The 13,299-nt window shown below is 55.3% G+C and overlaps 4 protein-coding genes across 4 annotated transcripts; all 4 read right to left on the bottom strand.

Annotated features, from left to right (window-relative positions):
• Positions 1-5,166: 5,166 nt before the first annotated feature.
• HRG_11723 (reverse transcriptase (RNA-dependent DNA polymerase) domain-containing protein) lies at positions 5,167-8,001 on the bottom strand (the record flags this gene model as incomplete). Its single annotated transcript, XM_044870193.1, has 7 exons — positions 5,167-5,736; positions 5,790-5,824; positions 5,896-6,063; positions 6,130-6,721; positions 6,787-7,012; positions 7,091-7,197; positions 7,246-8,001. 7 exons carry the CDS (start codon positions 7,999-8,001, stop codon positions 5,167-5,169), a joined length of 2,454 nt encoding a protein of 817 aa, XP_044714688.1.
• A 1,116-nt stretch (positions 8,002-9,117) lies between these two features.
• HRG_11722 (slyX domain-containing protein) lies at positions 9,118-9,366 on the bottom strand (the record flags this gene model as incomplete). The annotated part of the gene is made up of 1 exon (XM_044870192.1): positions 9,118-9,366. One exon carries the CDS (start codon positions 9,364-9,366, stop codon positions 9,118-9,120), a length of 249 nt encoding a protein of 82 aa, XP_044714687.1.
• A 446-nt stretch (positions 9,367-9,812) lies between these two features.
• HRG_11721 (reverse transcriptase) lies at positions 9,813-10,470 on the bottom strand (the record flags this gene model as incomplete). The annotated part of the gene is made up of 2 exons (XM_044870191.1): positions 9,813-10,124; positions 10,159-10,470. 2 exons carry the CDS (start codon positions 10,468-10,470, stop codon positions 9,813-9,815), a joined length of 624 nt encoding a protein of 207 aa, XP_044714686.1.
• A 708-nt stretch (positions 10,471-11,178) lies between these two features.
• Positions 11,179-13,253, bottom strand: HRG_11720 (PIF1-like helicase domain-containing protein; the record flags this gene model as incomplete). Its single annotated transcript, XM_044870190.1, has 5 exons — positions 11,179-11,213; positions 11,279-12,807; positions 12,861-12,991; positions 13,098-13,125; positions 13,186-13,253. The coding sequence occupies 5 exons, from the start codon at positions 13,251-13,253 to the stop codon at positions 11,179-11,181; spliced, it is 1,791 nt and encodes a 596-aa protein (XP_044714685.1).
• Between the last annotated feature and the right edge of the window lie 46 nt (positions 13,254-13,299).

The raw sequence follows: 13,299 nt of genomic DNA, 5'->3' as shown, positions 1-13,299 counted from the left end.
AATATCCCCAAGACCTGGATAGAGGACATGATCAGCACTTCGTGGATCGCAAATTTCAGCGAAATTCCGGCGGAACAAGAGGTCAATCACAAAGGCGTCAGCCAAATTGGAAGAAGAAATGCTACGTTTGCGGCAAGGAAGGTTGTTTCTCAACGAGACATCCTGAAAACGAGAGAAAAGCAGCCAAAGAGAAGTATCTACGAGAGAGGCTTCCACGGTCAATCTCGTTCGTATGCTATGTTCTTGGCTGACTATGAAGGGGAATCACAGGATCAGGATGACTCGAGAACCGAGGAATCCGATGATTCTGACTCCTCTGACCCTTATGAATCGTTCTACGCTGCTGCGACCTTCTGTCCAACGAAGCTTTCCATCATCGGATCTCCAGTAGGCATCAAGTTATTCAACAGTGACGAACCCACACAATTCATACTAGATCGTTACTCTCAAGACTCGTTCCAAGGAATCATGCCGGACACAGGTGCGGCATGCATATCGACGGGAGGAATCGAACAACTGCGTGCTCTCCAACGAGAGATGCCCCCAGTCCAATTCCGTGATGATCGCAAGCCCGAACCAGTTAGATTTGGTGCAGGAAGATTGGAAACACCACTTGGCGTGATCACCTTGAACACACCAGTGGGAGAGGTTGATTTTCATATAGTCAACGTGCCAACGCCATTCCTCCTATGCCTAGCTGATATGGATCGGCTCGGCGTATATTTAAATAACGTCACGAACGAGCTCGTTGGCAATGGTGTGAGCGTTCCAGTGATTCGAAGATGGGGTCACGCGTGGTTCTTCTTGCGGAAACAAGAGGCATCAGTGGCATATCTCACGGAGGCTGAATTGCGGCGCCTCCACACGCGTTTTGGTCATCCATCCGTGTATCGGCTGCACAAGCTGCTGAATTCGGCTGGCCATGATGTGGAAATCGAAGCTCTGGAAATGATCAAGAAGTTCTGCCACTACTGTCAGATGAAATCCGACCCGCCACGAAGGTTCAAGTTCAGCTTGAAGGATGATTGTGACTTCAATTACGAAGTCATCGTTGATGTCATGACATTGGGTGGCAGACCAGTCCTCCATGTTGTTGATCGCCACTGCCTATCAGGCAGGGAGATTCCTATCCAACATGACGGCCAAGGAAACGTGGCTCGCGTTGAAACAATGTTGGATGGATACATACCTTGGACCACCCGATGTGATCACTCATGACGCAGGCACGAATTTCGCTGCTGCCGAGTTCCAAGCAGAAGCGAAATTGATGGGAATAACGTGTCATCAGGTGCCTGTGGAAGCACATTGGGCTGTTGGGAAGGTTGAGAAGTATCATGTGCCCGTCCGAAGAGCATATGATATATTAAAGGCAGAGCTGAAGGATACCGTGAGCCCTGATCAAGTCCTTCAAATGGCTTTCAAGGCTGTCAACGACACAGCCGGTCCGGATGGCCTCGTTCCAACCCTCCTCGTCTTCGGTGCTCTGCCTCGAATGACGATGGATTCGCCGCCTACACCTTCCGCAATGGCAAGAGCTAAGGCGGTGTGGCGAACGATGTCAGAGCTGAGGAAGATCAACGCCCAGAGGAAGGTTCAGACCGCGTTAAATACGCGTAATGGGCCTGATACAGCGTTGCGCCTGCCCTATCCCTGGCGCTAGGAAGCGAAGTTCGCGTATTTCGCGAGAAGCACGGATGGCAAGGCCCATATAAAGTGCTCGAGGTGACGGATACGGAAATCGCAGTTGACCTGGACAACGGACCAGCGAAATTTCGCAGTACATGCGTCCAACCGTACTATCGTCACCCGGAATCGCTCCTTCCTCAGTTGCAACCCGACCCTAGCCCTAGCCGCACAGACCCATCAACACAACAATCACTCCTTCCTCAACACAATCCGATCAACAACATCCTCTTCAAAACCCTCTTCCCTTCCACCCACAACTCAACAACCTCTTCCTCTTCCTACCACAGAAGACCAACCCAAACCTTTCGAATACCCTGAGCCAAAGAGGCCGCGCAGGCGTGGCCGACCTAGGAAGGATGCTGCACAAAATGGCACATCAGAATCCACTATTGTTTGCTCACCCGTTCAATTTATCGTTCATCATGAAGCTAATGCGTTTCTTGTTCGAAAAGAAATGGAACATCTCGGCCTAGCCAAGCGGCTACGAGCTGAAGGAAAGATCACAAGCACCGGTTTCCCATTTGAAGCTTCCGACACACTCGAGCTCACGAACCTCCTCGCCGCTGGGGTCATTGTACCCGAAGAATTCGATGCGAATAAACATGGTGGATATCGTGTCTTCAAATCACGAATGGTCAGAGAGGTTAAGGAAGAAATACTGCAACGCCATACGAGAAATCACGCCTCGTTGTGCAAGGATACAATGATGATGGGAAACGTGGGATCCTCACACAAGCCCCTACCATCAGCCGGCCCGCACAACGCGTGGCCTTGGCCTTAGCACCGTTTCTCTGCACACGGGATATGTTCATCATGATCAGAGACATCACGATGGCATACACACAATCCCAGACCAAGCTGGCCCGTGTCATCCTTGCAGCCCTTCCTCAAGAACTCAAAAGAAGATATCCAGAGGAACAATCCTGCGAATCGTGAAGCCGCTATATGGCATCGCAGAGGCAGGAGCCCACTGGTTCAACACATATCACGACCATCACTGCCGCAAGCTTAATATGGAAACCTCTTCGTTTGACCCGTGCCTTCTGATCACGGCAAACAACATCGCCGACAAGGACCTGTTTGGCATCGCGGCCTTGCAAACGGATGACACATTCATTGTTGGCACAGATGCATTTCTCAAGATCGAGGAGAAAGAACTCTGCTTTAAGGCCAAGCCAAAGAGATTCTCCAAGAAGGTTCCATCTGCGACTTTAACGGCAGCCGCCTGACCATACAAAATGGCTGTGTCATCGTCAGGCAGAAGGGCCAAGCCCAAAACCTCGAGGAGATCAATCTTCAGGCATCAAGTAGGCATCAGGATTATGCTGCTCAACGCGCCGGGGGCATATATCGCTTCGATTTGCCAACCCGAAGCAACATACGATTGTTCCGTTGCGGCACAAGCCCAAGAGCCCGTTAATACCGACTTCAAGGCTTTGAACAAGCGGATTGAATGGCAGATCAACAATCCCGACCGTGGCCTATGTTACATACCCATCGATCTCGAGAGCGCGAAGATCTTTGTGTTCACCGATGGATCATTCGCCAACAATAAGGATTTAAGCTCTCAAATCGGCTTTGTGATTATCATCGCCAATGAGACCGCGCAATCAACCGATTCATTTTCCATCCGCGGAAACATTCTTCATTGGAGCTCAACTAAATGCAAGCGCGTTACTCGAAGCGTTCTTGCATCAGAGATCTATGGATTGACATCGGGCTTCGATCTCGCATTTGTGATCAAGCAAACGGTCAATACGATCGCACAACGCCTTGATCTGAAGCAAATCCCGCTCGTCATTTGCACAGATTCATATAGCCTCTATGAGTGCCTCGTCAAACTTGGCACCACAACAGAGAAGCGACTCATGATAGATATCATGGCGCTGAGGCAGGCATATGAATCAAGGGATATTGCGGAAATCCGTTGGGTCAACGGCGCAGATAACCCTGCCGATGCTATGACGAAGGCATCACCAAACAGCGCCCTCACGCAGTTTATTAGCGACAATCAGCTAAACGTGAGGGTGGAAGGATTCGTTCATCGCAATAACACAACAATTCTCGACGAGATTTAATCGGTTTTTCGTTCCTTCTTCTGCTTTACCGTCGTTCTTTATTCCATTCACATTAACGAGGAGATCCTCGTGTCCATATTCCAACGTGGGACCGATGGAATCAGCTAGCGCATCCGGCGCTCGAAATGCGGCCCATGATGGCGTGTGGCAGAACACACCCAGTGTGGGGGAGGGAGAGCTACAGTCAGAGCACACTATCCAACATAGTGATGCATCGTGGTAGGAGTTTGTTGGTGTTCTTGTTCGTGTTTTTCCTATCTCATCTTAATTCGCTGTGTTTGGTGTGTTTTGGTGGATTGATTAGTGCGCGATCATCGATTTAGAAAGAGGTTCCAGTGTTGGATCCACCTGTGCACTAGGCACCGATCGCGCACGTATAACTAATCGACCGCGCTAGTCACGTGCGAGTAAGAGGTGAGACACAGGGAGGAAGGTCTTTGCACACAGTTTGTATGGGACACGTTTCCCTAGTTACACAAGATATAACCAATTGAACCAGTTCGAATAACCTCACTGCAGTGAAGAGCCTGTCCACACCACGCTTCTTTTCATCTGTTTCCAGCCTCGTTCGCTGTGACATGACAGGCCTACTTGAAGGTCAGTTTCTCCAAGTGTTCAGCGTCCTACCTTCAGCGACTGAAGCGCGGTCTGCCAAGTTGAAGGCTGTTGTGTTAGTATGATTATCCCTTGATCAGTACATGGTCCTCGTCGGTCCATACTGAAGCGTTTCGTTGCCAATGCGAACTGTATTGTCGCCCGTACAGCCCCATATCGGGCTGCCACTTGTCGTCGTCTGACTCTGCCTTGCCTCCTAGGAAGAAAGACAGGTTTCCCATCTTTCCGCGAGCATATCGAAGCATGATTTCTCGTTGTACCGTCCATCTTCTGCATCGAAAGAGGAAATGTTCCACCGTTTCCGCCGACTGTCCGCAGGTGCACTCATCCGATTCCTCTGCCCCGATTTTGCAGAGGTAGCCATTCAGTCGTGATTTGCCAGTTCGAAGTTGTATCAACACTTCAGATTCCTTTCTAGTTAGCTCGTCGTACATCTTGCGGGTGTGCTTGCCCGGCAATGCTTTATCGATGCGCTTTGAGTGCTTTCCAACCCTTTCTGGGATCTGACGAACGCGAGTGTGTTCGTTGAGCAGCAGTCGTAACGTCGTTGCTCTTGCCTGAAACGTTGCTGGTTCAGCGATGCATTCATCTCGCGTCGCTCTTTTCGCCTGCATTTTGGCCAGTGGCCCAAGGGTGAACTCCTCATTCTTTGCAGGCACCCAACGAAGTCTGACTCTGCAGCCTCTTTTCGCAAGATACTCAACAGATCCGTATATCGCCCGTATCGTGCACTGACCAGACTGCTGCCGCGGTCGCCCGATGACTTGCAGGACAGAGCGGTTGCTTGTCACAACTGTGAGCTGTCGGTCATGAAGACTAGAGGTACACACCTCAGGGCCATGGCGATTGCCTCGAGTCCTGCTGTGTAGGCATTCTGCTCATCACTGGAGCCAAGGGTGACGGAGTAGCTGGCCAGCACCTCGTCTGCGCTGTCACGGGACGCATCCCGAACGACGCCTCCCAACCCGACCTTGCCTTTCCTTTGCGAGCTGGACGTCGCGATAGTGATGTCCTCCGGGTCATCCGACTTCAGCACCTCCGCTCGGTCTGCCTCATACGTTGCCTGCACTCGTTCGTCCCACGGCGCCAGTGCGAACTCGTGGATGACTTCCAGGCGTTTGGTATCTAGTCTTCCCATCGCCGAGGCGAGCTTCTGCATTGGCGACGCATACCTCCTGTTCAGCTTGAGCCTCAACGATGTCAGAGGATGCGTCTTCGGGAGCGTCCGCATCCTTATCCAGAATTTCGCTGCCGCTTGAGCATGCCGTTCTCGGAACGATTGCACGCCGGCCTCGGCCTCGGCCACTGCCGTTGCCACTGTGCGAAAGCCTCCCGTGACAGCCTGGGCTCCGATTCGCTGGGCCCTGCCAATCCACGCCGCTTCTTTCACCCGCACGCGTGCGACCACACGTTTGAGGCATAGTCCATGGCTGGCGCCACCGTCGCTACGAACAGTTGCCTCGCCATCCGTGGCGAGGCCATCTTCAGTCGTTTCAAGCACATGGCCGCGGCCAGCCCTTGGCGGCTGCTCTGGCGATGTGCTCTTTGAAGCGAAGCGCCTTGTCCATGATGACTCCCAACAGCTTCACGTTGCTCTTCGGCTTGACATCGTTTCCTTTGATGATGAGAGGCAGGTCGCTGTCGCGCTCCGCGATGCGTGTGAAGTGGATGACGGATGTCTTCTCTGCTTCAAATGTGGCGCCGCTGCGCTTCTCCCAATCAAGCGCCTCATCGATAATCGATTGAATACCATCTCTGTTTGACTCTGCCGTTGGCCCCGTGACCCAGGCAGAGTAATCGTCCACGAAGGCGATGGAGCCGCCATTGTTACTGATCCGTCTTTGCACCAGGTCTGCGTTGAAGAAAAGAAAAGCCACTGGCGACAGAGGGGATCCCTGGGGTAGGCCGGCCTGCAGCAGGGTTTGTTGCTCGGATGTGTGCCCGTTGACAACCACCGACGCGGTCCGTCCCGAGCAGAATGCGTCTATCCACTTGACCAGACGACTCGGGATGCCTCGGGCTTTCATCCTTTCGAGCATTCGCTCTTTGCACACTCCGTTGTATGCGCCTTTGACGTCAAAGCTGATGAGGCTGAGCACTCTGCCCGTTCTCCAGGCCTTGTAGATCCGCTCCTGTAGAAGCACAAGTGCTTGATCTGCGGACCTGCGCTTCCGTGCACCAAAGTGGTTCGCGGGCAAAAGCCCTTGAGCCTCTGCTGCATAGCTGATACGTTCCGCAACGACTGCTTCCAGGATTTTGCCAAGCGTTGACAGGAGAGAAATCGGTCGCCACGCCTTGGCCAAGGTGTAATCCCCTTTATCTGGTTTCCTCAGGGGAATGATCTTAGCCGTTCGCCATTGATGAGGCACGACGCCTCTCGGAGCGATGAGCTGAAGAGCGTCCACACCCGGTGCTTGACCACGTGCCAGAGCTTCTTCCACACGATCGCAGGAAGGCCATCCTCACCAGGCGCTTTCCAGGGCTTCGCCGCCATCACCTTCTCCTCAATCTCTTGCAAGGTGAGGTCTGGCATGGCTATTTCTTGTCTCTGCGGACGTTCACCCTCCGGCTCGATCCTCGTTGGCAGAGGCGGAAAGAAGGTGCTCAGGAGTTCCTCGGCTTGCTCGCCCTTGCTTTCAGTGATCGAGCCGTCGGCTCTCTTCAGCGGGGGCACCTTGTCATCCGTCATCTCCGTACCAGGCTTCAGATACTTGGCAGCCCTCCATATGTTGCTCCCTTCGATGACGAAGTCATCCCAATGGGCCTTCTTTTGTCTCCGCAAATTGTCGTGGTACTCCTTCGCAGCCTCCTTGGCGCGCTGCTCCAGATCCGGCCGCGATTGACCGGCTCTTCGCTGCGCCCTTGCTTGATTGCGCCAATACGTGTACGTCCGACGGAGTTGCGTCAGGTCCTTTGTCCACCATCGCTTCGCGTATGGCGGCGGCTGGGCTCGAGGGGTCAGATCTCGAAGCGCCTTGGTGACCACCCGCATGAGCTGATCCGCCTGCGTCTGCACCCCCACAGTCCACGGAAGAGGCCGAAGCTCGTCCTCGACCCTGGTTGCGATGGCGATCCACGGCGCGTTCTTGAGCATCAGGCGCTGCGGAAAGGTACGTTCCGGCACTCGAATGTCGAAGGTCGTCTGGATCGCTCTATGGTCTGATCCGTGCTCTGTTGGATGAATCACGCAGGATGTCAACTCGTCCGCCAGTTCCGCCGATGCCAACACCAAGTCGATGGTGCTCTCCTCGTCCGACCTCTGCCACGTTTTCGTCCCTCTCGGGAGAAGGCTGCTAAGACCAAAGTCGTCCATCAGGTCAATGATGGGTTCGCCCTCCCCTTGTCTGCTCGCTGACACTTCATCTCCGCCCCAGAGGAGGTCGTGGCGGTTGAAGTCCCCCGCCAAAACCACATCGGTGCGTCTCCCTGTCCCATTGCGGAAGTGATCGATCACGTCGCGCAATAGTTCCATCGCGTTCGTCAGCGCCTCGTCGTTCTTTCCTTGCACATACACTGACACCACCATCACCTCCCTTCCCTCAAGTCGGAGTACCGCTGCTGTGAGATCGGCCGACGGCACAGGCACTTGCTCCGCCTCAAGGTCACTTCGGATCCAGAGCATGCTGCGGATCGGCCATAGGGCGTCACAAACACACGTCGGAATCATCTTTGTCCAGTTATGGTGTCCCATAGGACTCGTCACCACCTTTCCGTCGATATTGCGCGCATGTGGCTCAGATATAGCCAGTGCGGCAAAATCCTTCAGGTCTTCGTCGTTCATCAGACTCTGCTGCACCACATCACTCTTGTGTGCATTCAGCTGTAGGATGCGGAGGGACTCAAGCATCGCTGCTCGGGTTCCTCATCCTGCACTTCCAGCTAAACGACTCATGCGGTCCGCCGCACGGGACGCATTTTGGCTCAATCGCTGTGCACTCGGTGGTGATGCCCAGCGTTTGCGCACTTGCCGCATGTCCGCTGCTTCTAGCATGAATATGCTTTGTGACCGATCTCCTGGCAATTGAAGCATTGGATCGGTCCCGTTCTTGGCTCGAACTTATAAGTGGTGGCCGACTCTCCCGCTAGGTCAAAGTAGTCACCGTCCAGAAGCCTTTCTGCATCGCTTTTCTTGGTGACATATACTACCATGGATCCGTAGGCTTTACCAGACTCTCGTTTGCTCAGCCAGGAAATCTTGCCAATGGTCACTCTGTTTTCGGCACTCAAGGCTTCGATCGCTCCGGGTAGGATATTGCCCTCCGTGTCGAGGATTGCTGTCCGGTTGGCGTTGTCGACCCGGGCCGGATACAGCTGGTCTCTCATGATTCGCGCTCCTCCACGGCTGTCTTCTGCGCCGCCTCTTTGACCAGCTGAAGCTCGGCTTCATCTCTGCAGACGATCTTGATTCGGTCGGCATTCCGGGATTCTCTCACAACTGCTGCGCACCTCCAGGTCTCATGTCCGTTCTTCGCTCTCATCTCAACCTCGATGGCCTGTCGTATCTGCCCGATTTGCGCTTTGTTCCTGTTCGGCTCACTTACACGAGACGTGTCAATGGTACAATGGACAGAATCGTTGGCTGTCTGCTGTTTGGTTGGACCAGGTATGCTGCGTGTACTGGAGGGCGGGCTGTTTGGCAGGGCGCGCGCGACGTCCGCAAACGTTGCTCGAGGGCCGCTTGGCAAAGCCACCTCGCCCGATACATCCAGCTTTTGCATCAGCTGATCTAGTTGCTCTTTCATTCCGACCAATCTCTCTTAAGATCCCGGTGCTCCTGTTTCATTTGCTTGTCGTGTTCTTCGCTCTTACGTCGAAACTCTTCCTTGGATTCCTGGACCTGGGCTTCCAAGCCTCGGATCAGATCTTCCTGTCCCTGGATGGTGGTGCTTTGCTTGTACACCGTGGCGCTCAGCTTCCTGATCGTGTCGCTTTGCTCGGATACTCGATGTTTCAGCTCCACCATCTCGCTTCCCATCTTCGCCAGCATCTCTAGAACCCTTTGCATCATCGATTTGGCGGTCTCCACATTGCTGCGTGACTTCACCTCGTCGCCTCTTTCGCTTTCGTTGCCCACCGATATGACTCGCGTCGTTCGGGTCGAGACACGCTTGGGAGCTCTCGCGGTCGCACTTTCCAACGATCGTAACGTATCCTGCACTCGTGCGCTGGGCGTCCTCACTCGCGTCGGACGCGTCAATGGCGACGGGCTAGTTGGATCCAGCCCCGCCCCCACGTCGGCCGGAGGCGCCACTTCAGGCTCTGCCATGATGGCAATCAAGAGCCACACCTACCCCAGAGTAAAGAAATATGAAGAACTACAGTAGAACGTCGGGGAGCCTCGATTTCAGCACTCGCCCCACGTGCTTATGGAGCTGGTCAGTTGTTGAAGGTTAGTGCTATAATCGATCCTAAGTGGATTCTCACTTCCGCTGCTTAGCCCGAAGGGCCAGACGCTGCCTGCGTCTCATCCCCAGCGTTCCGCGCCCGACAGTTCCGGCTGTACGATTCGTGTGGTCCACCACAGGGCACGCACTTTGGCACTGTCTCCTTGCATTCTCTGTGGTGATGTTCTGCTTTCGCGCATCTGCCACATCTTTGCGGCTTCTTGCATGAAAACGCCTTGTGTCCCATCTCTTGACAGTTGAAGCACTGAATCGGTCCTACGCGGCGTTCAAAAACATTGGTGCAGGCGGACTCTCCCGCAACATCGAACCACACGCCGTCCAGAAGTCTTTGCGCGTCACTCTCTTTAGTGACATAGATCACCATTGACCCGTACGCTTTGGCTTTCTCTCTGCCAGGTGATCTTGGCAATCGTGACGTAATTCTCGGCTCCGAGCGCCTCAGCTGCGCCAGGCAGAACGTTGCCTTCGGCGTCCAGCACTGCGGTACGCTTGGTGTTGTCGACTTTGACAGGGTAAAGCTGATCTCTCAGTACCCTGGCTCCCGAAGTTACCGTCTTCTGCGCTGCTTCCTTGACCTGCTTCAACTCGGTTTGGTCTCTGCATAAAATTTTGATCCGGTCGGGGTTTCGAGCGTCTGTCACGACCGCTGCGCATTTCCAAGTCTCCTGCCTCTGACTCTTTCTCATGTCGCTCTCTATGGCCTTTCGGATGTTGCCGATCCGAAAACCTCGGCTTCTAATTGGCCCAAGATTTCCTTCTTTCGTCTTAGCCCCTCCTTGCAAGCTTCCTTCTTTTATTGGTTGTTTGGTTGTGTTGCTTTAGCACGTTGGCCGAGGTCCGAACCGCGACCTCTCCCGCATCCCTACTTAATACGAGCACGATGCTGTCGAGCGTCCGGCATCACCATGGCTGCACATATATGCCCCTGGAGCTTAAAGAGTCGACGTCCAGCCATCCCGAGGCCTCGCGAACAGTCTTGTCGCTCAGCTCACCCAGTCTCGCTTGTGCGGCGGTCATCTCCTCTGGAACTCTATTGCCCACCAAATCTCTATCCCGCACTTTAGAGACGAGCATGATGCCATCCAACGTCGGGCAGCGGGACAGCTGCACGTACAGGCTGTACGGGTCGCACTGCGAGGATACGGCGCGTCCATCGATGTTTGACGTCCGCGTCCCCCGCAGCTCCAGAGCTACACGCTCGAGCGTCCTGCCCTGCACTTTATAGTCTGTGCACGCGAAGGCCGCCGTACAGGGCAGACCCTTTCGGCTGACGTCGTTCTGCTGCCACGGCCTCTTTCGCTGGCATTGTATCTTGACGGTCATGGGCGTCAACAAGATCGTTCCTGGCGGCATCCCGACGGAGTGAATGTCTTTCGTTGTCTCGGACTCCAGCATTATCCCGCCGGCGGCCCGAAATGGACCGTCATGTCTGCCGAGATGCGATGCCCGGGTACGACTTGTCGAGGATAACCTCCAGCGCCGTGTAGCTGGCACCGTTCACCAGCTTTAGCCCCTGATGGGTGTTGTGGTTCACGACGACCGGCATCCCCGGCACGAACATGAAGACGGCCGGCACCGGTATTGCGCTATCGTCGCCCTGGTTCAGCATCATGATGGCCTCCTCCTCCGTCGGCAAGCCCTCCTTCCATTTATGGCCGGATATGAAGATGCGCAGCGTCGACCGGTGCTGGATCTGGAACGCCAAGCTGGCCTCCATGTTGAGGTTCCACCGGTTCCTATTCAGCGGCGTCACCACAGTGATGCCTGATGCCCACGGGATCCGCCTACCTTCCTGGTAGCATCTTGAGTTGAGGAGGTCCAGATCCGTGCGGTCCTGCGCGCCCAGTCGGATTCGCTTTAACAGCCTCTGCAGCTCTGGGTCGCCAGCGGCGCGCACTTGCTCGTCGAGCATGACGACGGTCGTGAACCTCTTCCACAGCGCGTGCGCCTTGTCGTGCTGGTGCCGTTGCTCGGCCTTGAAAGAGTTGTCCATGTCCCACGAGACGGCCGTGCTGGGGAGGAGGATCGACCGCTCTTGGACCGGGCGGAACTGGTGGAAGTCTCCGCAGAAGAGGACAATGGGGATCCCTCCAAAATCCTGGTGCGACCCGCGCAGCCGGCAGAGCTGCTCGTTGACCGCGTGGAGCGTCCGCGCACCGAGCATGCTAACCTCGTCGACGACAAGCACGTCCTTCTCCTGCCAGTCCATCCGGGATTGCCCGTGGACGAACCGCTCCGCCTGGTTCGGCATTCGCAACCCGTCGAGATCCCTGGCCATATTTGCGACTGCCGCGAGATCTTTGGAGAACCCGCAGGCGGAGTGGATCGTGATGCCATTGATCCGTGCTGCTGCCGTCCCTGACGTCGCCGTTATTATCACGCGATTCGATTGATCCTTGGACGCGAAGAGTTCGACGAGCGCCTCGATGACTCGCGACTTGCCCGTTCCGCCCTCTCCGCCGACGAATTGGCATAGCTGACACCCGTTGCCTTTCTCCCCGCGCCGTATGAGGTCAAGCTGACGGCATATGATTAGGAAGGCAATCGCCTGCTTCTTGTTCAGCGTGAACCTCGCTACCAGGGCCTTACCCGCCTCGATAAAGGAGGTTGAGGCGCCGAGCCGGATCTCCATTCCCGCGCTGGCCTCTACCGTTTCCTCGAGGTCCGCCGCCGTCATCAGGATATCGTCATCCCCGAAACCCGTGAGCACGCTGCGCACCGCCGCCCGACGATCAGTCACCTCTGCCGGGGGCACGCTTTGTATTCCCGGATCATCTTCTCCTCTCCTGGACGCACAGGTTTGCTGCGACTTTATGGCCCTAACCTGACTCTGCGGCGGTATGGTGGCTCCGGAGGATGCCCGCCCCGGGATGTTGATTCGTCTCGGGCCCCGTTCGGATAGTATTGCGGCCTGGAACTCGGAAGACGACGAAAACGCCAGTTGCTGGAAGCGGCTGAGCTCCTGCATCATCGCTATGAGCTCTGGCGAGCCGGCCGTGATTTGGTTCGCCCCGATCGAGCTTCTGACAACGTCGATTAGACGCGTCGTGTTTCCGGTACTGTCGGCCTGGTATACCGATCTGGCTCGACACCCGCCTCCGCGGTGCCATCCTCGTCTAGATAGACTGCCGTGGAGTCACCGTCACCGGATGAGGCTGCCCACTGCTTGGCGTCCCGCTTTGCATCTTCGGCCGACCGTCGCAGCAACTGCACGTTATCGACGTAACATGATATCCTCGGGACCAGAGCTGCTCGTTCCCTCCCCATATGCGGTTGATGTCGCCGCTTTCCCTAAGAAGAGCTCCCAAGGCACGAACAGCGCAAGATGCTGCACAGCCGCTCTTCGACGTGGAAATTAGCCTCCTCGACCCGGCGCCCTGGTCCGTCAACGACAAACGCACCTTCGGTAGCATGATCCTTCGTCGTCTTCGTCGAAATCCTTGCTCAAATACCCGTCGAGGCAGACCATGGCCTGCTTGCCCGGTCGCCTGAGCACCTGCACCCAACTGCTTCCT

The sequence above is a fragment of the Hirsutella rhossiliensis genome (genome assembly GCF_020360975.1).
Source record: "Hirsutella rhossiliensis strain HR02 chromosome Unknown scaffold00022, whole genome shotgun sequence".
NCBI classification, from domain to species: domain Eukaryota; kingdom Fungi; phylum Ascomycota; class Sordariomycetes; order Hypocreales; family Ophiocordycipitaceae; genus Hirsutella; species Hirsutella rhossiliensis.
The sequence above is the reverse complement of the archived record's forward strand: the minus strand, read 5'-3'. Positions and strand labels throughout refer to the sequence as shown.